We start from the raw sequence: 22,305 nt of genomic DNA, 5'->3' as shown, positions 1-22,305 counted from the left end.
TCGCTTTGTCACATTCAGTGTACAGTAGACAGTTTTAATTTGTTCATTTCAACATGAAAGCACGCTAAGCATTGATCACTTCTTGGTTGTGTATGAATGCAAATATATGCAAGATGTGAGTCAAGATGTGTGTTGTATGATGTATATTATGGTGTACAATAAGCACCAAATAACCTACATTATAACATGTATGTTTCTCGGATGAGTGAATATTTAAACTGATGATGCTTTCATGCTGTTAGAGCTGTAGAAAATCATTTTCGCAGCATTTTCCGGTTGTATTCATGTATATTTTTGTCCCACTTTCCCAAAAACATTGACAATTATCTGTTCATTTCTTTTCCAGTTGTGTCTGGTGCAGACAGAGTTTCAGTGTCAGCGATGGAGGGAGATTCAATCACTCTATACACTGATGTTAAAATAAACCAACAAGAAAAGATTTGCTGGTATTTTAATGGCACTCGCATCGCTCAAATCAGTGGAGATCTCAGTTATATCTGTACAGATGTTCAGTGTAAAGATAGTGATGAGAGATTCAGAGACAGACTGAAGCTGGACAATCAGACTGGATCTCTGACCATCACAAACATCACAAACACAGACTCTGGACTTTATAAACTACTGATACTACGCAGTAGCAGCGACAGTGAAACAATCTTCAGTATTGTCATTGGTAAGTTATTATGTTTAAAAGCAGGTTGTTTATGTATAAATCACATCATTGTGTTTATTATACCAGTGACATTCAGAGCTGTTTTCCTCTTGACCTGCAACACTGAACAAATACAGGTGATGGCCATATAATTACAATATCATCAAAAAGTTGATTTATTTCACTAATTCCATTCAAAAAGTGAAAATTGTATATTATATTCATTCGTTACACACAGACTGATATATTTCAAATGTTTATTTCTTTTAATTTTGATGATTATAACTGACAGCTAAGGAAAATCCCAAATTCAGTAACTCAGAAAATTAGAACATTGTGAAAAGGTTCAATATTGAAGAGACCTGGTGCCATAATGATTATTATTTAATCAGCTAATTAACTCCGAAAACCTGCAAAGCATTTAAATGGTCTCTCAGTCCCCGCAGCCGAATTATATTTTATGTTTAACCACTAAAGACACATCAGAGCCAGCGGCACATATCAGAAGGTCTATCCCAGGAGAGGCTGCTCTCTGTGGATACATGAGGACTGAGCTCCCGCTGATCGAGTGGAGCTCTCCGTCTACGAGATCGGCGAAACACATTTTTAAATAGACGCTGTCTTTATAAATAAACAACAGATTTGAGTTTCAAACAACTACATTCTCGCCTGAAATACTTTTAAAATTAAATTTCATGACACAATAACAGTAATATTTTGAAAATGTTGATCCGAATAAATGGTGGTTGAACTCAACCAATGCTGCGTGAACTCAACCAATCAGCATGTTTAGCGCCAAAGTCCCGCCCCCGAAAGTTTCGGAACTTTAAAAAAGTACCACCTCGCCAGCAGGGACTTTCTGGGGGGCATTTTTTTACAATAGGGATAAGCGCACCCTGGAGAGGATTGTAAAACAAAACCCATTCAAAAATGTGGGGGAGATTCACAAAGAGTGGACTGCAGCTGGAGTCAGTGCTTCAAGAACCACTACAAACAGACGTATGCAAGACATGGGTTTCAGCTTCGCACACCTTGTGTCAAGCCACTCTTGAACAACAGACAGCGTCAGAAGCGTATCGCTTCAAAAAGGACTGGACTGCTGCGGTGTGGTCCAAAGTTATGTTCTCTGATTAAAGTAAATTTCGCATTTCCTTTGGAAATCAGGGTCCCAGAGTCTGGAGGAAGAGAGGAGAGGCACACAATCCACGTTGCTTGAGATCCAGTGTAAAGTTTCCACAGTCAGTGATGGTTTGTGGTGTCATGTCATCTGCTGGCGTTGGTCCACTGTGTTTTCTGAGGTCCAAGGTAAACACAGCCGTATACCAGGAAGTTTTACATCACTTCATGCTTCCTGCTGCTGACCAACTTTATTGAGATGCAGATTTCATTTTCCAACAGGACCTGGCACCTGCACACAGGGCAAAAGCTTCCAATACCTGGTTTAAGGAACATGGTATCCCTGTTCTTAATTGGCCAGCAAATTCGCCTGATCTTAACCCCATAGAAAATCTATTACTATTGTGAAGAGGAAGATGCAATATTGCAGACCCAAGAATGCAGAAGAGCATACTTTTCATGTTTATACTATTCAGTGGGCCAAGATTTCTAAAAATCTTTTCTTTGTATTGGTCTTAAGTAATATTCAAATTTTATGAGATAATGAATTAGGGATTTTCCTTAGTTGTCAGATATAATCATCAAAATTAAAAGAAATAAACATTTAAAATTTAAAAGTCTGTGTGTAATGAAGAAATATAATATACAACTTTAGCTTTAGAAAAGTAGCCCAGAAAGTTCCTCCAGCAGCTTGTGGTTTGTGTTTCAGGTGTTTCTGCTGCTGAACGAGATGAAGTGAAGGAAGGAGAATCTGTCACTTTAGATCCTGGTGAAACTAAACACCCAAATAATGTGATGACGTGGTATTTTAATGACATTCTCATCGCTGAAATCACTGGAGATCAGAGTAAGATCTGTAGAGATGATCAGTGTGATGAGAGATTCAGAGACAGACTGAAGCTGGATCATCAGACTGGATCTCTGACCATCACAGACATGAGGACATCAGACTCTGGACTTTATGAACTAACAATCATCAACATCAGATTCAGCATCACTAGGAGCTTCAGAGTTACTGTCTCTGGTGAGAATTTCAGAACACATCATTTTAAAACTTACAGTTATTATCTTTCAAGAAGATGGACAAATGCGAATGGAGCTTCTTTAAGGTAGAGTAAGTGAATTCAGAGAGACTACACTCTGCTTCAAAGTGCAATTTTCGTCTTGCTGAACCAAAAATGGTTCTTCTACGGCATCTCTGTTAAGAACGTTTTTAAACACCTTTATTTTAAAGAGTGTATTAGCAAGCAGGCTTTGAAAGCATAAGATCCCACCCTCACTGCAAATCCCTCTCCAAAACCATGCTTTCTCCACAACACATGAACACACACACACAGAGCAAACAAATGTTGAATGCAGTGAAAACATTACAGTATAAAGTTCATAATATAACAATAATAATGCCTTCCTTTCTTACTCGCTCTGCAATAGAGTAAAGTAACGCAGTGATGACGAATCATGTGTAGGAGAGCCTATAGTAACACTCGGACCAAGTGATATGATTGGATGAGCATTTTATTGTCCTACAACTTCCACAGACTCATAGTATCCTCCCTCAATTTGTTAATCCTTTTCTTGTCCTCTAGGGGGTGCAGACTATAAAGATGCTTGTGCACTAAATTCAGGTCTGTATTCAGGAATACGTGTCACTGTTTTCCGTGGCTCTGTCAGTCTCTCTGATTTGATCCAGGAAATTAACAAAGGGTGAGTATTACTAACAGTTATTATAGTGAGAGGAAAATATTGTCTTTATTATGCAAAGTTAGGGTTTAATTGTTTGTGTGTGATTATTTTTAAAAGGAGACCAGGTGAAAACTAAGCTCGGCATCTGTCAAAAGTCCAAGGATGAGGTAAAATTAATGCAGTTTATTAGTATTATGAGATTCTCAGCTGTGCCTGATTTCACTGTGTGTGTGTGTGTGTGTTGTGTGTGTGCTCTTGTTTTTGTGACATATCAGGACACAATTCTGTATAATGACATGGGTATGACACAGGTATTACAAGGAGAGGGTGACTTATGAGGACATAACCCATGTTCAAAAATGCTTATAAATCATACATAATGAGTTTATTTGAGAAAGTAAAAATGCACAAAGTTTCCTGTGAGGGTTAGGGTTAGGTGTAGGGTTGGTGTAGGGCCATAGAATATACAGTTTGTACAGAATAAAAACCATTACGCCTATGGGATGAACACACTTTACACAAAAACAAACATGTGTGTGTGAGTGTGTGTGTGTGATGTGGCTTCATTTATGTCATTTAATAATAAATCTCCATTATATCAGAAAATATAACAGCATGTATGGTGCACATACATTTTTATTAATCCGCTAGTCTTTACACTGAATAAATGAAGTTTATATCAAAATCATCTAGATGCAAAGTAAACATTTCAGACTTAACAGATCTTCTTGAGTTACTGAAAGCTCTTTCCCTCTCCCTCTTTCTCTCTCTCTCTCTCTCTCTCCCTCTCTCTCTCTCCCTCCCTCCCTCTCTCTCTCTCTCTCCCTCTCTCTCTCTCCCTCCCTCCCTCTCTCTCTCTCTCTCTCTCCCCCTCTCTCTCTCCCCCCCTCCCTCCCTCCCTCCCTGTCTCTCTCTCTCTCTCACACACACACACACACTCCCTCCCTCCCTCTCTCTCTCTCATTGTTTCATTACAAACAGGAAAGCATCACCAGACCCGACAGGATCATGTATCTGCAAAAGGATTTCCATCGCCGCAAATCAGCAGCACACTTCAGCTTGTGTTGTTCAGCTTTAACCTGGAATAATATTCACATTTATCATTTAGCATGCGTATTATAACAAGTGCCTTGGTTTCTGGTTCTGGATTAGTGAAGAGCTTGTGGAAGAGATGTGTTGTCATCTGTTTCCTGAAGATAGAGATGCTCTCATCAGATCAGATGAAGGCTTCTGAGGGAACCGCTAGGTGGCGCTCATTCATTGTTAAACTTTCTCTATACATTTATTCAGTTCAACAATAACCTACTTTTACTATTCAGTTATCTCGAAGAATTCATAGAACAAATGCTTTGTGACAATAAGCAGGAATTTCACACTCAATCCATCAGTAAGCTTGAGTTTACACAGATCTAAAGTGTATCAAACCTTTAAAACAAAATTACATGAGTTCTCAGGACAGTCATTATTTAATTTATGAAATCTATTAATGGACAGGTTCCATGTGAAGAAGATCTGCACTACTCTTATTGTACTTGACTTGTCATGCACATCATCAATGTACTGTATTTGCACATTATAATGTGAAAAGTGTGAAAATTTGCAAGCATTGTTTTGCCTCAAAACAAACTTTGTATGATCGTAATTCAGCTCAGAACTGGAGAATTTAGTTCAAAAGAAATTATTAGAAATTTTTAAGATGAAACTGAATGGGGAAAATACTTCCATATTTTATGAATCTGATTGTCACTTTTGCACTTTTTTCATGTCTGCATGTTTGTATACGTTGCTTTTAATAACAGAATTTAAATAAATTTAACAAATGATGTTTTAAGTAAACTTTCATTTTTGTTATAATTTTTTTTTAATCAAATGTATTTTCAGTGTAAGATGGCTTGGTAAGCATGTGTCAGTGTTATTTTAGTATCTTAAGTATATTATTATATAATTAGATAATAATATTTAGGTTTGATTTATCAGTTGTTTTCATTTAAATGTTAGTAAAGTACTTTTTATTTTTAAATATATCAATAGTTTTATTTGTTCATTTCTTTCAGTAAACACATTCAATGTCTACACTGAACTACACACTAAACATACAGTATTTACTTGAAGTTCCTCTGAGATTTGAAGTTAGTTTCAATAGTTAAACAACACTTTCACTTGATCATGGGAGTCTGATGTCAGTTAATGATCCCTGCATTCAAATATTGCAAAAATGACAATAATATTAAATAATTTTACTAATAAATGTTGAATAGATTTTTATAAATTGTCAAATTATATATTTTAAGTTATACTGCCTATCTGATCGGATATGGGTGTTTGACATACCCTTCATTATCATTTCTCTTTTTGGTTCACATATCTTACACAATCCTCATCAAGCTCAAAACAGCATCTCACCAAACAACGTCAAATGTATCTGCCATTTCTCACTGCTAAAGTTCATCAAACATCATAGATTGCTCTATAATATCCTGTATAATCCCCGGTTTCACGGACAAGTCTTAAACTTTCAACTAAAAGAAACTTGCACTGAATGATCTTCAAATATATCAGTGTCTTTGTTTGTTCTAAAGATGCACACCAATGTTTTCTAAAGCATGTTAATAAAAATGACTTAAATGTCCTAATTGAACTATGGCCTAATCCTGGTTTAGTCTAAACCCTGTCTGTAAAACTAGGCCTTAATCTACTCCAATTAGACATCTAGATACAATTTATCTAAAATATATAAACCATTAACAAGAGTCTATGAAAAGACTGATACGATTACACAAAGCATAATATGAAACAAATGAAACTGAAATGTCACATAAAGCATGCAAAAAAAAAAGGAGAGGACGCTCTCGCAACCTTGTGCAACGTTCCCCTAAAAGTTCTCTGAAGGTGACAAAAGTCCTGAACCTTTACAGAGCATTAGGGATGATCCTAAAAAAGTCCTCTTTAGGTTATGAAAGTGCTTTTTACGTTTAAAACTGGTGTGGTAATTTGTGCTTGTCCTGGGGCCAGCAGACATGAGTTCTCTCACTCTCTCCCTTCAACTTTTAGTTACTCTTCTTTCCTTCCCCTAGACTAGAAAGTGGGAACGTTAAACTGATAGAAAGCAGTGAGGAATTGACTCTTGTTCATCACCATAGCCTTCAAGATCATTATCCATTGGCATCCTTTATTGTGTAGGGAAAGGCAAGGTTACACTGAAAAGACACATTTGTCGTAGTTTACTATAGTAATAAGTAGCTTTATTGCTAAGACAGCTGCATTTGCTTAAGACGACTTATTATGTGAAAACTTTCTGTCTTATGACATTTGAATGTTCAATGTAACACAGTCTGCCATATCAATCACCAACACAGTTTTCTATGAGTGAAAGTGACTTTTTTTTTTTTTAGGTAACCAAACATGGATTCAGCGGTCCTCAGGATGGAGAAGCTAACACTTCCAGAGTCCTAGGAGGAGTTATACACAGCTGTCAAGCAGACGTTAAATATTACAGATGATATCAGTCTTCAGTATACTGATTCAGATTTGAGTTTTTAGTTTTACAGGCTGCAATATCGCAGAACAATCCCTTGATTATTCCTCCTCAACATCTACTACATGACTCCTCTGTAATCTCAGTCATCCAACCATGACCAAAAGATGTCATCATTCCACTCTAGACAGGAAGAGCCCTGTGAAATTCACAGAGAAGATGGGACAGTGCCAACTATTACAAATGTCATGGCAGACATACTGGAAAGCTGGCTCACTCTAATGTCTAAATGATTGTGGGAATGTTTCCGGCCTCTATGCTTGACAGACCACACTTCAATATAACCGTTGAATGAAACATATTGCTCTAAACCACAAACACCCAGACGACAGGAAGTCTGCAGAAATTGTTAAACAGCCCAGAAGAGCTAAAGTCAACTACATGAAATTATTAACCATTGTCCAAGTGTGCAAGACATAAAGAAATGATGGCCAGCAACCTTTAAACCTTCTCAAGTGAGTTACAAATCATGTTTAGAGACCAGAAGGAACATAAAGTATCTGAAATCCCCTTCTCAAAACATTGTATGAAATGAATTTTTCTCTCATTGCATATTTTGAGGTGAATGCTGAATGTCAAAGAATGAACACTGTGCAGCTGGAACCTAAATTTATCCTCAATGGATCTTCACACTCCCAAGCTGCTGGCACTGTTTCGTGCCGAAGAGAAAGACTGAAAACTCAGATGGAAAAACTGATTATATATTTTATAATGCAAGTCATTTGGTTTCTTGTAATGGTGAAATGAACTGATATGCAGTAAATTAAATATTAAACGTGGTTATATTTAGGTACTCAAACAGGATCTGTTCCCAGGGATTGCTGTGTCCTCTTTGGTTTGACCTGCTGTATGTACTGAATCTCGCAACCTGGTCTCAACCTGGAATCTCCGTTATCCAGGCCTCCAAAAAAAAAAAAAAAAACCTCCCCTTGGGGCCTCATGCTTCGCAGCTGTCAAACATTTTAGATACACAAATTTACAGTGAAATTTAGATTTTTATTAAATTCAGATCAACTAAGCACAGCTGTTCAAATCTTCACTGTTTAAAAATGAGATGGTTATTGGATTAACTAGAGTTTTAAAGTGAGATTAACGTGTTAACAGTATAGTTTCTACAGTGGTTCAGTGTTACTGAAAAAGATGTCGATTTCTTTTGTGTTCAGAAAAGATGGTTTATTTTAAACAATGTAAGTGCATTGTGTATTTTAAACAATTTGTACCTAAAAAGGAAGAAAAAAGGAAACTTTGTTCTGTAGACTTGCACTGTTCTTGTCCTGTTTGATTTTATATTACTTAGAACAAACTGAGGTGCTAAACCTCTGAGGCCTTTATAAGAAATAAGCAAGATTTTAAAATCTATACTATGTTTAATAGGGAGCCAGTGCAGTGTTGACAGGACCGGACTAATATGGTCATACTTCCTGGTTCTAGTAAGAACTCTTGCTGCTGCATTTTGGACTAGCTGTAGATTGTTTACTAAGTGTGCAAAACAACCACCCAATAAAACATTACAATAATCTAATCTTGAGGTCATAAATGCATGGATTAACATTTCTGCATTTGACATTGAGAGCATAGGCCGTAAATTAGATATATTTTTGAGATGGAAAAATGCAGTTTTACAAATGCTTGAAATGTGGCTTTCTAAGGAAAGATTACTATCAAATAGCACACCTAGGTTCCTAACTCATGACAAAGAATTGACAGAGCAGCCATCAAGTCTCAGACAGTGTTGTAGGTTATTACATTCAGAGTTTTTAGGTCCTATAATTAACACCACTGTTTTTTCAGAATTTAGCATTAAGAAATTACTCATCATCCAATTTTTTATATCGACTATGCATTCCATTAGTTTTTCAAATTGGTATGTTTCGCCAGGCCGCGAAGAGCTGAGTATCATCAGCATAACAGTGAAAGCTAACACTGTGTTTCCTGATGATATCTGCCAAGGGTAACAAGTAAAGCGTGAAGAGTAACAGCCCTAGTACTGAGCCTTGAGGTACTCCATACTTCACTTTGTGATAGATATGATACCTTTTCATTCACTGCTATGAATTGATGGCAGTCATATAAGTACGATTTAAACCATGCTAATGCACTTCCATTAATACCAAAAAAGTGTTCTAGTCTATGCAAAAGAATGTTGTGGTCAATTGTGTCAAACGCAGCACTAAGATCCAATAGCACTAATAGAGACATACAGCCACTATCAGATGATAAGAGCAGGTCATCTGTAACTCTAAGGAGAGCAGTCTCAGTACTATGATACAGTCTAAAAAAAGGGAGGGAGCACATACAGAAAGACTCATTGAAACATATGGAGAGTTTAGTATGTTCTAACAGTCATGAACTAGGTTAGTTAAATATGTTCCTTTTTTCACATTTCTGGATTTCTCAGCAGCTGAAGTCATCAAAGTTGGGTTAACCTGAAGAACAGTGAATGGGAGAGTACCACAAATATTTTTGCATTGCCATTTGCTCAAAAAGCAAAAGAAAACTCCTCGATAGTGTTATCATTACTTTCAATAAAAGGAAAAAAATTGGGAAGGACTGATAATGGCAGTCAGAAGTGAAAACAATGTCAAATTTGCCATCCCTCCCATGGTCCCTGAATTAGAAACACCCTCTAGTAGCGTTAACCCATTTGTGCCCAAATTTTTCTGGTGTAATGCATATAGTCATGTTAATAGTGCCCTATGTGAACATGTTCTGCATTTATTTTGTCAAGATTTTTTATTTATTTATTTATTTTTATGTAGTTGCCGGTGGGCAAATATTTTGCCCCTTACAAGACATAATGTCATAACAGGGAGAAAAGATCATCTACAGCAGTTAATCCCATGTGTTATTTCTTTATCTTTACATTCTTCCTTTTGTATTCATTTATATATTTATTTAACTCTGATATCATTTTTCTATGTGTAGCCTAAATTATGCGCGAATGTTCCCAAACAAGTTATAGTGAGATTTATTTACTTCGGGTCTTGTATAAATTTAGCAGCTTTTTAATTAGAATCAAAACGTAGCAACAAAGGAAATGATCGCGCGATATCCGCCTTTGATCTCGTAGCGGTCAATCTGGAATGCGCTTATTTCACATGTGAAGCATCACGTGGTCTCTGACAACGACACACACCTCCAGATACGTCACTGGAGTGCAGCAATGCTGCTCCATTCATTCAAAGAACCGAAGCACGTTCGAGAGGAAAGACGCAGACAAAGATGTTCCCCTTTGGTCTGTTTGCAGTTTCAGCATTTGTATGGCACGGTAGGAACTTTATTTGTTTATTTATCCTCAGATCAACGATAATTATTATATTATATTATATTATATTATATTATATACGAGTTGTAACTACTCGCTGGTCATTAAACAGTCCATGTTTCCAAAATACTGATGTCCATTTGTTTTATTTATAGATATGGAACACCGTGAAAACTACATACAAACAGAAACACAAAAAATATAGTTTTACACACACATAACAATAAGAAGGACATCAATGCAAATAAAGAAATATACATAAATGAACATTTTTACCGTGTTGGCCTGGTTACCAGCAGTAGAATGGTGAAGAGCTCTAACAGGTGTATCTAAGTTCAAATCTCATCATTCAATTTGCAGCACTTCCAGGTTAAATCTAATCAGGAAGGTCACATGACCTTCAATTTAATAAAACTTAGCAGTACCACAAAATAAGCACATCAGAATTCATGCAATTGACACACATACACAATAATATTTAAATTGTAAAGTCTTAAAAATACAAAAAGGAGCAAAACCCTGATATTACAAATACCTCATACACAACCCATAAATGACCTATCAGTGTCAGCTACACTCCCACCAAATTACCCTTGATCTATTCAAAAAAAAACAAAATGCAACAATTTGAATAATCAATGGAAATTTCCAGGCATCAACACAATACATGAAAACAACTAACATGATTCTATCCCCACAATTCATTATTACACATTCTTCAGTTAAAATGAACAAATTGTTCACAATATCACATTGTTTTAATATTAAATGCAGTACAAATCAACATGTGACCAAAATGCCAAGACCTACATGATATCAATACACCTGAATTTGAATAAAGTGATAAGGCAATTTAACTTTTAGTTAAATCACTGCTGCTGTTAACTCTAATCTTGGTATGGAGACAACTTGTGTGGGGACAACTCTCGCTTTCCCCGTGACTAAGGCACAATGTACCAGCCTGTAATGGGAGTACTGACCATAACCTTTACTACTTGCGTCAAAAAGGTGTTGCAACTCAGTTCTCAAAATCTTCCCGAAGTTTGAAGATGTTAAACCTATTGGTATCTGTACCTTTTCTAGATTAGACAAATCCTTCAACCAGCTCTCCCACCTTGATCTCAATTCAATGTGTAGTGGTTCATCCCAACTGATGCCCTTATGACACATCTCTTGCAGCACCTTCTTACCGGATATGATGAATGGAGCCAAGAACCCCAATGTATCATAAATTGAAGCCACAATGGAAAGAATACCACATTGTGTGGCAGGTTTCTCATCAAGCACAGAATTAAAGGTAAAGGCGTCATTCTCCACGTCCCACCTTACTCCCAGAACATTCTTAACTGGAAGATAATCATTGTGGAAATCCACATTTTCCACATTTTTCACCTCAACAGCACGGTCACTCTCACTGATGGACGCAAGCACTTTTCTATTGTTGGAAACAAATTTGTGAAGGTGTAGTTTTCCTTTAGCACACCGAGCCTGAGCTTCTTCCACCAGCCTAATTGCCAGCTCAACGGATTCCAGACTTATGAGACTATCATCTATATAGAAATTATTTATGATGAAACTAGCAGCTAAAGGATACTCCCTCTCAATGCTGGCGAGATACTTCAGGCCATAATTGGCGCAACCTGGGGAGGATGATGCTCCAAAGAGATGTACTTTCATTCGATATTCTCTGGGCTCTGTGTTTAGATCACCATTTAACCACCACAGAAAACGCAGGTAATCCTGATCTTCCCTAATGACATGAAATCTATTAAACATTTTCTCAATGTCACACATGACAGCAATTTGATGTTTGCGGAAACGACAAGGCACTCCAGTCAACCCATTGGTAAGATCGGGCCCAGTCAATAGATAGTCATTCAAAGCGGTACCTTTAAAGGTGTCCGTACGATCGAAGACTACCCTGATCTTATTTGGCTTCTTTGGGTGATAAACACCTTGGTGTAGAATATAACACAAATTTCCCATATCTAGTTTCTCATCAGCTATTTCTGCATCCCCATCTCTTAAGACACCTTCCAAAAACATCCTGTAATCACATTTGAATTGAGGATCCTTGTCCAATTTCCTTTTAAGATGCTTCAGTCGTACTAATGCAAGCTTCTTATTATTTGGAAGTTGGGGACTAGTTTTAAAGGGAAGGGGCATCTCAAGATGGCCACATTCATTATGATAAACGCCTTCCTTTAGAACCTGCAGAAACTGAACATCGTCCTGAGATATGCTCTTTTCTCCTAACCGACTATCTACCAAATCCAGCTCAAGGGCTCTAACAGCAGCAGGTGTCACAAGGGGAAGCTCCCTGACTGATATGCGGTGACATATACTAGTCACATCCTTGAAGTTCACACCATTTGGAGTACCTCCTATGATGCTCCAGCCCAGGTCGGTCTTAATGGCATAAGGCTCTTCATCACCTCCATTGATGACCTGTCGAGGTGCCAATGCTCTGGAGCAATCATAGCCAATCAAAAGACCTACTCCACAATCCATTAGTGCAGGCATTTCATCAGCAATGACTTCTAGATGTCTCCACCTTTTAGCAGTCTCACAGGTGGGAATATGGGTGCGCTCAAAAGGAATGAAATCCCTTGTATAAACGGGAGGCAGGTAGATAGAGCTATCTAAAGAAAACCCTCTCACTCGAAGTCCACAGACTCTCTGACTTTCTACAATGGAGTCTTTTACCATCATCGTGGAAAGCTTTAGTTTTACTGGTTCCATTGATGCCCGCAAACTTTCACACACTTCCTGATCAATAAATGTGTGACTACTTTGAGTGTCTAATAAGGCATAAACAAGGATTTCAGACTCTGAGCCAGAAGACAGCCATACTGGAACAATCATTGATGTTGTACTACCTTCTCCTCCATTCACACAGCATGATAGAGAGGATGTACTCTCTTCAGCCTGCAAAACCATCTGTGAATGTAACTCATTTACTGGCTGACGATCTTCATGCAAAAGAGTTGGGTGGCGCTTCTTACATACCGCACATATGGACCGATTTCTACAATCTTTGGAGCCATGTCCCCTTCTTAAGCATGCAAAGCACAACTTATTCCCCCTAACAAACAGTCTCCTTTCCTCCACAGGCTCTTCCATTAATTTTTGACAGTCATGAACTGAATGACTCTCTCCACAGAACAAACATTTAACTAAAGTTGTGCCATGCACCAGTGTGCTCTTCAAATTACAAGACTCTTTAGTCTTGCGGTCAATAATATTGCTGGTATTACCCATAGCACATGCTGCATCTAAATCATTCACCGTGGTTGCCAACGTATTTACTCTTAAACGCTTGATCTCCTTGAAGGGCTTTTCTTCACAGATCTTCAATGCATACAACGATGACACAGGATTGCACGCTATGCGTGCTTCCTTTGAGACAAATGAAGCAAACTCACTAAAGCTTGGATAATCTTTATCTTGATCTAGCTGTTTTGTGACATAACGGTTCCACCTACTCGTCACCCAGTTGGGAAGCTTGACTAGTATCTTCTGATTCTCTTCGCAATCATTCAACACCTGAAGACCCTTGATGTGCGGCATAGCATCACTACATGATTGCAAGAAGTCACTGAACTCTCTTAGCTTAACGTACTCTGATGCACCAATCTTAGGCCACCTATTTAGTTTCTCTCTAAAGGCACGTTGCGCCACAAAGGAGTGACCATATCTAGCATTTAACTTCTCCCAGGCTTGCTGATAGGCTTGTTCATCTTTCCTATAAAAACTACCTTTCAAAACTGATCTTGCTTCACCATCAATATACTTTTGCAAATAGAACAGCCTGTCTGCTGAATTCAGACACCGTCTCTCTATAAGAGCCTTAAAGGTTGTGCTCCACTCTATAAACTTAAGTGGGTCACCAAAAAATACAAAAGGTTCTGGAACGGGAAGTCGAGATAGGGCCATTGACTCTTGCAATGCCTGTACTACGGATACCTCACCTTTTGTGACTTGCGGACTCAAACTTGATGTATTAGGAACTAGGGGACTGGGGTTGCTCACATCACTACATGCTGAACCACACTGCTGACTTCTTACTCTTAACTCCTCCTCAGTATACACTCGAAGCCTTGCTTCCATAACCTCAATGTCTCTACGATTTTCAAGTTTCTTCAATCGCTGCCTTTGTGCATCAATGTCAGCCTCCATTTCCATTTCTGCTTTCTTTGCAGCTAACAACGCGGCAGTCTCTGCTCTTCTAGCGGAAATGCTTGCAGACTCTGAAGAGGGTTTAGAGTGATTACTAAAAACTGTGGCTCTAGAAACTGTGGATCCGTATATGGACCTAGCATACTCACAGTCCAACAACACACGCAATCTTGCCTTCTCAGCTTCAGCATCGAACTCCATGCCATCCTCCACTAAACGTACATTCATTATTTTAATCAAGTCTGCAGTCACAGCTGAACATGCATCTATTTTTCTTCTAATTTCTTGACTTGGTACTGCTTGGAGTCGCATGCTATCATATAGGCCTTTCAATTCAGATTCTTTCTTCTCAACCCCATCCATCATGTCACACAAATCACTTTCAGAACACTCCTGTTTTAACTTTAAACGAACCTCTCTGACATGGATCTTCCAACTATTATATGCAGATATGAACTTGCTTTCCCTTTGGACCAGTTCTTGTGCTTTTAACTCCTGCATCTTTGGTGTTAAATGTTTATCACGGGAAGATTTCCTAATTTCATTGGTCTTTAATAAAGTAGAATTAAGCTCTTTAAGTCTTGCCTCAGATTTTTCAGTACATGTGGTACATGATTCATGTCGATTTCTCACAACACACTCATTAACTTGTAATGGAGATTCATTTTGCTCTGCTAAATCACCCTGAACTGACATTTTCGCTCTTAAAAATGTAACACTTTAAACAACAATACAACACATAATAAAATAACAGTCAATAACAGTGAAACTCTTAAATAGAGTAATGCCACTTAAATGTTTACTTTAAACACTATTTCAATTAAGCAAATTAAGAACCAATTGTCACTAGGACATTTCTTTCTTACATTGTTCTCTAATTATAGGCAGCTTTGTCTTGTAACAATTTTATTTTAACTTCTAAAACCATCCATTTACCAAAGATAACATTTAATATTTTATAGTCTGACCTGCTGATGCACGGATGAATCAGGCTGCGTGAGAAAGTCCTCCATCGGGATGTATCACAACTGTACGTAAAACCCGCAACAAACCACCGCGGAAAGACGCATAGTTGCACGCTGAAACTTGCAACAATCAGTCCTACGAAATGAGGCACCAGCTGCACGATGAACCCAGTTTGCAACACTCAAGGATCCAGGAATACCGCACTAGAATCGCGCGCCGAAGACAGCCGCCTCCATCACCGCAGGAAGCAGCCAACCACTCCGAAAGACCCAGACGCGAGAAGCCGCACGCTGAAGCCGAAGTAAACTTTGGTGGAATGGAATTAGGCCACGTTTTCACTGTAACTACTCGCTGGTCATTAAACAGTCCATGTTTCCAAAATACTGATGTCCATTTGTTTTATTTATAGATATGGAACACCGTGAAAAACTACATACAAACAGAAACACAAAAAATATAGTTTTACACACACATAACAATAAGAAGGACATCAATGCAAATAAAGAAATATACATAAATGAACATTTTTACCGTGTTGGCCTGGTTACCAGCAGTAGAATGGTGAAGAGCTCTAACAGGTGTATCTAAGTTCAAATCTCATCATTCAATTTGCAGCACTTCCAGGTTAAATCTAATCAGGAAGGTCACATGACCTTCAATTTAATAAAACTTAGCAGTACCACAAAATAAGCACATCAGAATTCATGCAATTGACACACATACACAATAATATTTAAATTGTAAAGTCTTAAAAATACAAAAAGGAGCAAAACCCTGATATTACAAATACCTCATACACAACCCATAAATGACCTATCAGTGTCAGCTACACGAGTAGTTTGGAGTTCCCTGCTCAATGCAGAGTTTATTGAAGACCCAGATCCAGACAAAGACAAAGAACCAAGCAGTAAATAGTAATATGTAATGTTATATTAAACTAATTTTAATTTATTTTACTTTAATGAACAAAGATCAAGACAACTTTTTTCCACACATTTTTGTTCCAATTTTAAATAACAATAATAATAAAAGAGTACATTTAAAATAAAGGAAATCCAATGGGTGCCTTTTCTATCCTCAGGACATTTATGTATAAAAAGGTATGAAAATGGACTCTAACATTTTACTACCAAGCAAAGTATCACATGAAGCTATAGATGTAAATTAAAAATATAGATGTTAAACCATTATGAAAAATGCCCATAACAGTGTGAAAAAAACTATTTGTTATATAACTAGTCTCAGCCTCTGACACGACGCCCATTGACCACTGACTAAACTTCTGAATCATGTGGCACTTTTTTTTGGTTTTTAATTGAACTTTAAACATTATTTACACCTTTTGTAAGTACAGATTGAAAAAATATATAAATAAAGGGGCATCACATCAACAGGTTGGTTGAATTGTACAGGATTTCCTGGAGATGGTCCAGATATAAAGCTTTTTTCCAGAGTACTGCATTCTTTAATGTTCTGGCTGGAAACAAAGATGGCGTGATGCCAAACCCTGTAATGGCTGTCACGTTTGCAACTGTGACAGTGAGTGCTTATCAGGATTAACTAAATGCTGGATTTTCAAAAGATGTAAAATATTAAAAATTTGCGTCACTGAATATTTCAAATATGTCCAAGACTTTCACACATGGTATGTTATTTGGGGACATTCCACACGCTTAAACATGACATGGCACAAAATGAAACATCATTGGTTGCTTTACCTGTCTGTCAAATGGCCTCTTGGGCCCACCATTCAAAGCAACCAAGGTTCCAAGAAGGTCCGGCTGTGTGAGAATATCTCTGCATTCCATTTGGAAAGGGTTAATCTCCTTTACCTTAATCCCTTTAAAGGGTTTACCCACCGGAGATGAAGAGTGTAGGGTTCACAAAAACTTTTTTTCAAATGCACTTCTGTGTCATCTCAACAAGATGAACAAGGAGGCACCTTCGTTGCACATTTTGTATTCTTTTCAATTTGTATTTTTATTTGTACTCCGTCATTCTACTGGGGGACTTCAACGCCCACGTGGGCAGTGACAGTGACAGCTGGAGGGGTGTGATTGGGAGGAACGGCCCCCCTGATCTGAACCCGAGTGGTGTTCTGTTATTGGATTTCTGTGCTAACCACGGCTTGTCCATAACAAACACCATGTTCAAGCATAAGGGTGTCCATCAGTGCATGTGGCACCAGGACACCCTAGGCCGGAGGTCGATGATCAACTTTGTGGTTGTGTCATCAGACCTTCGGCCATATGTTTTGGACACTCGGTTGAAGAGAGGGGCGGAGCTGTCAACTGATCACCACCTGGTGGTGAGTTGGATCCAATGGTGGGGGAGGAAGCTGGACAGACTCAGCAGACCCAAACATACTGTGAGGGTCTGTTGGGAACGTTTTGCCGAGCCCCCTGTCAGAGAGATCTTCAACTCCCACCTCCGGCAGAGCTTCGACCGGTTCCCGAGGGAGTCTGGAGATATTGAGTCCGAGTGGACAATGTTCTCCACCTCCATTGTCGCTGTGGCTGCTCGGAGCTGTGGCCGTAAGGTCTCCGGTGCCTGTCAAGGCAGCAATCCCCAAACCCAGTGGTGGACACCGGAAGTAAGGGATGCCCTCAAGCTGAAGAAGGAGTCCTATCGAGTCTGAATGGCATGTGGGACTCCGGAGGTAGCTGACAGTTACCGGCAGGCCAAGCAGACTGAAGCCCGGGTAGTCTTGGAGGCAAAAAATCGGGCATGGGAGGAGTTCGTTGAGGCCATGGAGAAAGACTATCGTTTGGCCTCTAAGAGATTCTGGCAAACCATTCGATGCCTCAGGAGGGGGAAGCAGTGCCCTACCTACACTGTTTATAGTGGAGATGGACACATGTTGACCTCAACTGGGGATATTGTCGGGCGGTGGAAGGAATACTTCGAGGATCTCCTCAATCCCACCGACTTGTCTATCATTGAGGAAGCAGTGGCTGGGGACTTGCAGGAGGACTTGTCCATCACCCGGGCTGAAGTCACTGAGGTAGTTAAAAAGCTCCTCGGTGGCAAGGCACCAGGGGTGGATGAGATCCACCCTGAGTACCTCAAGTCTCTTGATGTTGTGGGGCTGTCTTGGCTGATACGCCTCTGCAACATCGCATGGCGGTTGGGGACAGTACCTCTGGCCTGGCAGACCGGAGTGGTGGTCCCTCTTTTCAAGAAGGGGGACCGGAGAGTGTGTTCCAACTATAGGGGGAATCACACTTCTCAGCCTCCCCGGGAAAGTCTATGCCAGGGTACTGGAGAGGAGAATTTGACCGATAGTGGAACCTTGGATTCAGGAAGAACAGTGTGGTTTTCGTCCCGGTCGTGGAACACTGGACCAGCTCTATAACCTTTCCAGGGTGCTGGAGGGTTCATGGCAGTTTGCCCAACCAGTCCACATGTGTTTTTGTGGATTTGGAGAAGGCATTCGACCGTGTTCCTCATGGCATCCTGTGGAGGGTGCTCTGGGAGTATGGGGTCGGTGGCCCCCTGCTTAGGGCTGTTCAGACACTGTACGACCGGAGCAAGAGCTTGTTTCTTATTGCCGGCAGTAAGTCAGACCTGTCCCCGGTGCATGTTGGACTCCGGCAGGGCTGCCCTTTGTCACCGGTTCTGTTAATAATTTTTATGGACAGAATTCCTAGGCGCAGCCAAGGGCCGGAGAGTGCCTGGTTTGGGGACCATACGATTTTGTCACTGCTTTTTGCAGTTGATGTTGTTGTGTTGGCCTCCTCATACCAGGGCCTTCAGCATGCACAGGGATGGTTTGAAGCCAAGTGTGAAACGGCTGGGATGAGAATCCGCACCTCCAAGTCCGAGGCCATGGTTCTCAGTCGGAAAAGGGTGGATTGCCCACTTCAGGTTGGTGGAGAGTTCCTGCCTCAAGTTGAGGAGTTCAGGTATCTTGGGGTCTTGATCACGAGTGAGGGAAGGTTGGAACGAGAGATTGACAGACGGATTGGTGCAGCTTCTACAGTAATGCGGTCGCTGTACCGGTCTGTCGTGGTGAAGAAGGAGTTGAGCTGTAAGGCAAAGCTCTCGATTTACCGGTCAATCTACGTTCCTACTATCACCTATGGTCATTAGCTGTGGGTCATGACCGAAAGGACAAGATACCGGCAACCGAAATGAGCTTTCTCCGTAGGGTGGCTTGGCGCTCCCTTAGAGATAGGGTGAGAAGCTTGGTCACTCGGGAGGAGCTCAGAGTAGAGCCGTTACTCCTCCACATCGAGCGGAGCCAGCTGAGGTGTCTCGGGCATCTTTTTCGGATGCCTCCTGGACGCCTTCCCAGGGAGGTGTTCCAGGCACGCCCCTTTGAAGAAGTCCCTGTGAAGTGCCCAGTCTTGAGCACTTCAGTTTGGAACGACCCTTCAATATGGAGGCCATGACTGTTTTCACTCCAAAGTACCCTTGAGAGGGCGCTAAATCCCGTTTGGAACGCACCAAATAACTTCAAACTCCTTTTCCTTTTCATGTTCATCAGTAGGTGGCAGCAGAGTGAAATGTGGTCTTTTTCTTTCCCAAACCCTTTTTCTTTTTCTTTTTTTCTTTTTTCAAATTAGACTAGGCTATGAACCTCTACTATACAAACACATTAAGACATTAATAGCTTGTTATTTTACTTTATTTTCCTAATTATGTGTACATGTGCTTTCCATTAAAATAAAAAAAATGTTTGGAGCTCTTCAGCACCTGTGCTTAATTTGAAATAGTGTCTTCACAAAAACAGTAGAACCCATTATAATCAGTGCGGTCTACACTGGATGCGGTACGACACGACAAATCCCTGACAGTAAACTGCTGCCTCATTTTATTTTTAACATACTGACACAAATTTTAAATGATTTGCAATGTTACTTTGTTGCATCCAGTATACAGTAAACAGGCTTTAGCTGTGGCGGCGTGACAAGGCAAAAGTCGCATCCGGTGTAGACAAGGTGTTACAACAAGGATATGTCACCCAATTGGAGGAAAGGCTTGAGTAATATTTTAATACTAAATTAATGTCAGGTTGTTGTGAATGCAAATCAGTTTAACCAAACTTGAGTGTCTTTGTCTTGATTTGTATATCGGTTATTGTTGTTTGTGATTGAGTTATGCAAATAATGCATGCAATACATTGATATTATATCAAATGTATGCACTTACAGGATGAGTGAGACAGTGCTTGTTTAACTGTAAATGCAGACACAAGGCAGAAGGGGAATGGTATAAATCACACAGCAAGGAGTGACTGAAATAATTAGTTTCAGATGCAGACCATTTAGATGGTTTCTAAGATGTCTTGAGACCAAGAACAAAAGAGCAAGACCCAAGCATTTGTTTTAGCTGGTCTCCAACCCAGGTCATGCAATTATATATATATATATATATATATATATATATATATATATATAATATATATATATATATATATATATATATATATAAAATATGAAAAAGTGTTTTGCAGTCTGAATTCAGATTTAAATATAATTTGAATATTGTAATTTTAATGTGTTATGGTCTTCTCAGAGGTGTATGAAAGCAGGCTATGCATTGATCACTTCTTGGTTGCATGAATGCAAATATATGCAAGATGTGAGTCAAGATGTGTGTTGTATGATGTATATTATGGTGTGCAATAAGCACCAAATAACCTACATTATAACATGTACGTTTCTCTGATGAGTGAATGTGTAAATGTGAATGTGTAAACTAATGATGCTTTCATGCTGTTGGAGTTGTAGAAAATCATTTTCACAGCACTTTCCTGTTGTATTTATGTATTTTTTATTTTTATTTTTTTTTGTCCCACTTTCACAAAAACATTTATAATTATTTGTTAATTTCTTTTTTAGGTGTGTCTGGTGCAGACAGAGTTTCAGTGTCAGCAATGGATGGAGATTCAGTCACTCTACACACTGGTGTTCAAACAGACCAACAAGAAGATATTCATTGGTATTTTAAAACCAATCGCATCGCTCAAATCAATGGAGATTTCAAAATCTGTAAAGATGATCAGTGTGTAGGCACTGAGAGATTCAGAGACAGACTGAAGCTGGACAATCAGACTGGATCTCTGACCATCACAAACATCACAAACACAGACTCTGGACTTTATAAACTAGTGGTAATCAGCAACAGCAGCGACAGTGAAACAATCTTCAATATTGTCATTGGTGAGTTATTATGTTTAAAAGCAGGTTGTTTATGTATAAATCACATCATTGTGTTTATTATACCAGTGCCATTCAGAGCTGTTTTTCTCTTTACCTGCATCATTCAACAGATCAGAATTACTTTATCTATATGAATGAAGACATATCCACAATTAACTTGATGTTTAGCTATTTATTTGTTCTACTGTTTTTAGGAAATTAATATGTATAATTAATTTCAGTTATTTTTCGGCCCAGAAAGTTCCTCCAGCAGCTGTCGGTTTGTGTTTCAGGTGTTTCTGCTGCTGAACTGTGTGAAGTGAAGGAGGGAGAATCTGTCACTTTAGATCCTGGTGTAATAAATCACCCAAACGATTCGATGACGTGGTATTTTAATGACACTTGCATCACTGAAATCACTGGAGATCAGAGTAAGATCTGTACAGATGATCAGTGGGATGAGAGATTCAGAGGTAGAATGGAGGTGAATCAAACTGGATTCCTCACCATCACAAACACCAGAATCACAGACTCTGGACTTTATAAACTACAGATCAACAGCCGCAGATTCAGCATCACGAGGAGCTTCAGAGTTACTGTCTCTGGTGAGAATTTCAGAACACATCATTTTTATTGACTTTTTGATAATGAAATTTGACTCCTATTAATGTGTATAGCAAGCAATATGATTGGATGAACATTTTATTGTCCTTCAACTTCCACAGACTCATAGTATCCTTCCCTACCACATTAATCCTTTCTT

General features: G+C 39.1%; 2 protein-coding genes and 1 long non-coding RNA gene across 3 annotated transcripts; all 3 read left to right on the top strand.

Moving 5' to 3' along the window:
- Positions 1 to 338: 338 nt before the first annotated feature.
- On the top strand, positions 339 to 3,314 carry LOC113100982 (uncharacterized). Its single transcript, XM_026265476.1, has 3 exons — positions 339 to 673; positions 2,478 to 2,792; positions 3,307 to 3,314. Exons 1-3 carry the CDS (start codon positions 382 to 384, stop codon positions 3,312 to 3,314), a joined length of 615 nt encoding a protein of 204 aa, XP_026121261.1. The 5' UTR covers positions 339 to 381.
- A 53-nt stretch (positions 3,315 to 3,367) lies between these two features.
- LOC113100967 (uncharacterized) lies at positions 3,368 to 5,287 on the top strand. Its single transcript, XR_003289867.1, has 3 exons — positions 3,368 to 3,472; positions 3,569 to 3,618; positions 4,433 to 5,287. It is a non-coding gene; the product is annotated as an uncharacterized LOC113100967 (long non-coding RNA).
- A 4,855-nt stretch (positions 5,288 to 10,142) lies between these two features.
- Positions 10,143 to 22,239, top strand: LOC113100981 (uncharacterized). Its single transcript, XM_026265475.1, has 4 exons — positions 10,143 to 10,254; positions 21,243 to 21,563; positions 21,836 to 22,147; positions 22,220 to 22,239. The coding sequence occupies exons 1-4, from the start codon at positions 10,209 to 10,211 to the stop codon at positions 22,237 to 22,239; spliced, it is 699 nt and encodes a 232-aa protein (XP_026121260.1). The 5' UTR covers positions 10,143 to 10,208.
- Positions 22,240 to 22,305: the final 66 nt, after the last annotated feature.

This window comes from Carassius auratus, unplaced genomic scaffold (genome assembly GCF_003368295.1).
Source record: "Carassius auratus strain Wakin unplaced genomic scaffold, ASM336829v1 scaf_tig00217432, whole genome shotgun sequence".
NCBI classification, from domain to species: Eukaryota; Metazoa; Chordata; class Actinopteri; order Cypriniformes; family Cyprinidae; genus Carassius; species Carassius auratus.
The sequence above is the reverse complement of the archived record's forward strand: the minus strand, read 5'-3'. Positions and strand labels throughout refer to the sequence as shown.